This window comes from Siniperca chuatsi, linkage group LG10 (genome assembly GCF_020085105.1).
Source record: "Siniperca chuatsi isolate FFG_IHB_CAS linkage group LG10, ASM2008510v1, whole genome shotgun sequence".
Lineage (NCBI taxonomy): Eukaryota > Metazoa > Chordata > Actinopteri > Centrarchiformes > Sinipercidae > Siniperca > Siniperca chuatsi.
Genome location: NC_058051.1, coordinates 31,120,740 through 31,123,239, shown reverse-complemented (window position 1 = coordinate 31,123,239; position 2,500 = coordinate 31,120,740). Strand labels below are relative to the sequence as shown.

General features: G+C 46.3%; 1 protein-coding gene across 12 annotated transcripts in view; it reads right to left on the bottom strand.

Annotated features, from left to right (window-relative positions):
- Positions 1-2,500, bottom strand: part of abcd1 (ATP-binding cassette, sub-family D (ALD), member 1) — a 35,916-nt gene that overhangs the window by 14,577 nt on the left and 18,839 nt on the right. For all 12 annotated transcript variants that reach the window (XM_044211597.1, XM_044211591.1, XM_044211594.1 and 9 more), the window contains 4 exons: positions 2,494-2,500; positions 2,197-2,377; positions 400-542; positions 1-15 (listed from right to left, as the gene is read on the bottom strand). The exon at positions 1-15 is cut by the window's left edge and continues 160 nt beyond it; the exon at positions 2,494-2,500 is cut by the window's right edge and continues 184 nt beyond it. In XM_044211597.1, coding sequence (XP_044067532.1) covers positions 1-15; positions 400-542; positions 2,197-2,377; positions 2,494-2,500 — 346 coding nt within the window. The remainder of the gene's footprint in view (positions 16-399; positions 543-2,196; positions 2,378-2,493) is intronic.

The window sequence follows — 2,500 nt, the reverse complement described above, 5'->3', positions numbered from 1 at the left end:
TGCCAACTCTGTCACCTGCAGACACACACAGTCAGTTTGTTACAGCACACCTGCGCGATTCTGGATTACATGTGGTATCTATAACACTGCACAGACAGGGCAGCTTACATACAGGCATTAAGACGGGAAAGAAAGAGGTAGAGGAGGAGGTGAATGTAAAGAAGGACGAGGAGGAGACAGAAGATAAAGATATTAGAGAAGAAATAACATGGAAAATGTGAAATGCAGCGAGAAGAGAAGAGGAAGTGAAGGAAGAGGAGGAAAAGGAGCAGAGCAGTGGTGGAAAAGAAAGAGGAGCTAGAGTAAGAAAGAGATAGAGAACAGCATGAAGAGGAGGAGGTGAAGTAGAATAGGAGAAGAGGAAGAGCTAAAGGAGCTAAAGAGGAGGAGGATGTGTACCTCCTTGTATGAGCTCATGATCCTCTCCACAGCGTCGGCGGCAGCGTTGAGGAGGTTTCTGGCCGTGGTGAAGGCCTGCGTCCTCTCACTCACCAGCTCCTCCTCCTTCATCACCATGGCTGCCTGCTTCACCTCCTCAGAGTCTGAAGACACCACAGGTCAAAGGTCACAGCTGACATCACGCTTTCATTATGAACACTACGGGCTGCTGACCTCTGACGGATACGTGCCGTTTGTGCTGCTGTAAGCGTTTGCTCTCATTTCCGGTTGCCGGTGTTTGTGCGTTACTGGTGGCTAACACACTGGTGAGTTTTGCTGCTCCCAGTTAAATGTTAGATTCTTCATTACAGCGGCTGATTCTCCGCTTTACATTTAAACGTACACTAGTAAGCCCCAGTTCACCATCGGCCTGTTTCTAACGAGTTCTCCCCGCTCAGCGACACGCCCGCTGAGAAACCAGCTCTGATTATTGGCAGCTCCTTTTTGAGAAACGTGAAGTTAGCGACACCAGCGACCAGTCAGCTGTTCCCGGGGCCAGAGCTGCGACGCTGAATCCTTTATAAACCTGCTGGCTAAGGATAAACGTAAATACAGTAAGACTGTTATTCACGTCAGCGGTAACGACTCCCGATTACGCCAGTCGGAGGTCACTAAGGTTAATGTTGAGTCGGTGTGTATATATGCTAAGATAATGTCGGACTCTGCAGTTTTCTCTGGGCCTCTGCCAAACCTGACCAGTGATGACATGTTTAGCCGCATGTCTTCATGCCGCCGCTGGCTGTCGAGCTGGCGTCCAGCAAACAATGTGGGCTTTGTAGATAACTGGCGGACTTTCTGGGGAAGACCTGGTCTGATTAGGAGAGATTGGATGGAGCAGCTCTCATATCCAGAGATCTGACAGAGTTTATTAGTGGACCTAAACCATGAGAACTCAGACTTCAGACCAGGAGGCAGAGTTACAGTCCTGCACGCTTCTCTGTGCTTCCAGAGCAGTTTCCCACCCAAAACTCCTCAGTGACGGCGTCTGCCCCCCGACCACTTAAATTAATAAAATCTAAAGTTAACAGGAGAGGAGTTATACATAAAAACCTAAACCAAAACACTGAAATAGCACAACAAAACAGGAGAATTAAATGTGGACTCTTAAACATCAGATCTCTGTCATCTAAAGCTGTACTAGTGAGCGATTTAATATCAGAGTATCATATTGACTTATTCTGTCTCACTGAAACCTGGCTGGGTCATGAAGAACATGTTGCCTAAATGAATCCACTCCGCCCCGTCATATTAATACTCACATTCCTCGAGGCACCGAGGAGGTGGAGCTGCAGCATCTTCGACTCAAGCCTGTTAATCAGCCCTAAACCTAAACTAAACTATAACTCATTCGAAAGCCTTGTTCTTAGTCTTTCACACCCGACCTGGAAAACACGACAGCCAGTTCTATTTGTTATAGTGTACCGCGCTCCTGGTCCTTATTCTGAGAGCTTTTATCTGAAATCTCAGAGTTTTTAATCAAGTTTAGTCCTTAAAACAGATAAAGTAATTATTGCAGGTGATTTCAATATTCATGTGGACGTTGAAAATGAGCCTTAGTACAGCGTTTATCTCATTATTAGATTCGATTGGCTTCTGTCAGAGTGTACATGAAGCGAGATGATTATAAACATGATAATAAAGAGTTCGGTCTGGACCTGCTCTGAAGCAAAAGTGCCTGGAGATAACTTCTGTTATGAATTGGCGCTGTATAAATTACACTGAGTGTGTGTGTGTAATGTATTCTTGGTGTGTATTTACCGTATTTGGAGTATCCAGTGGCGGTGATGATGGGCACGGCGACCATCACCAGGCCGGAGGCGCTCCATACGTACTTCATGAGGAACTGTTCCAGCATGATGTACCACAGACGCTTCAGCAGGATCTGATGGATCTGAGAGGACAGGGACATGTAGCTCCTCTGCAGCTGGGCCATCTCCACCTACGAATCAAACGTACCCAAACATTGTCCGATGATCGTAATGACTTTACGCCCTTTTACTAAAACTATTATTTAAAGCTACATTTATGTGTTTTTGGTCCACTGGGGGCGTCCACCTTGTGT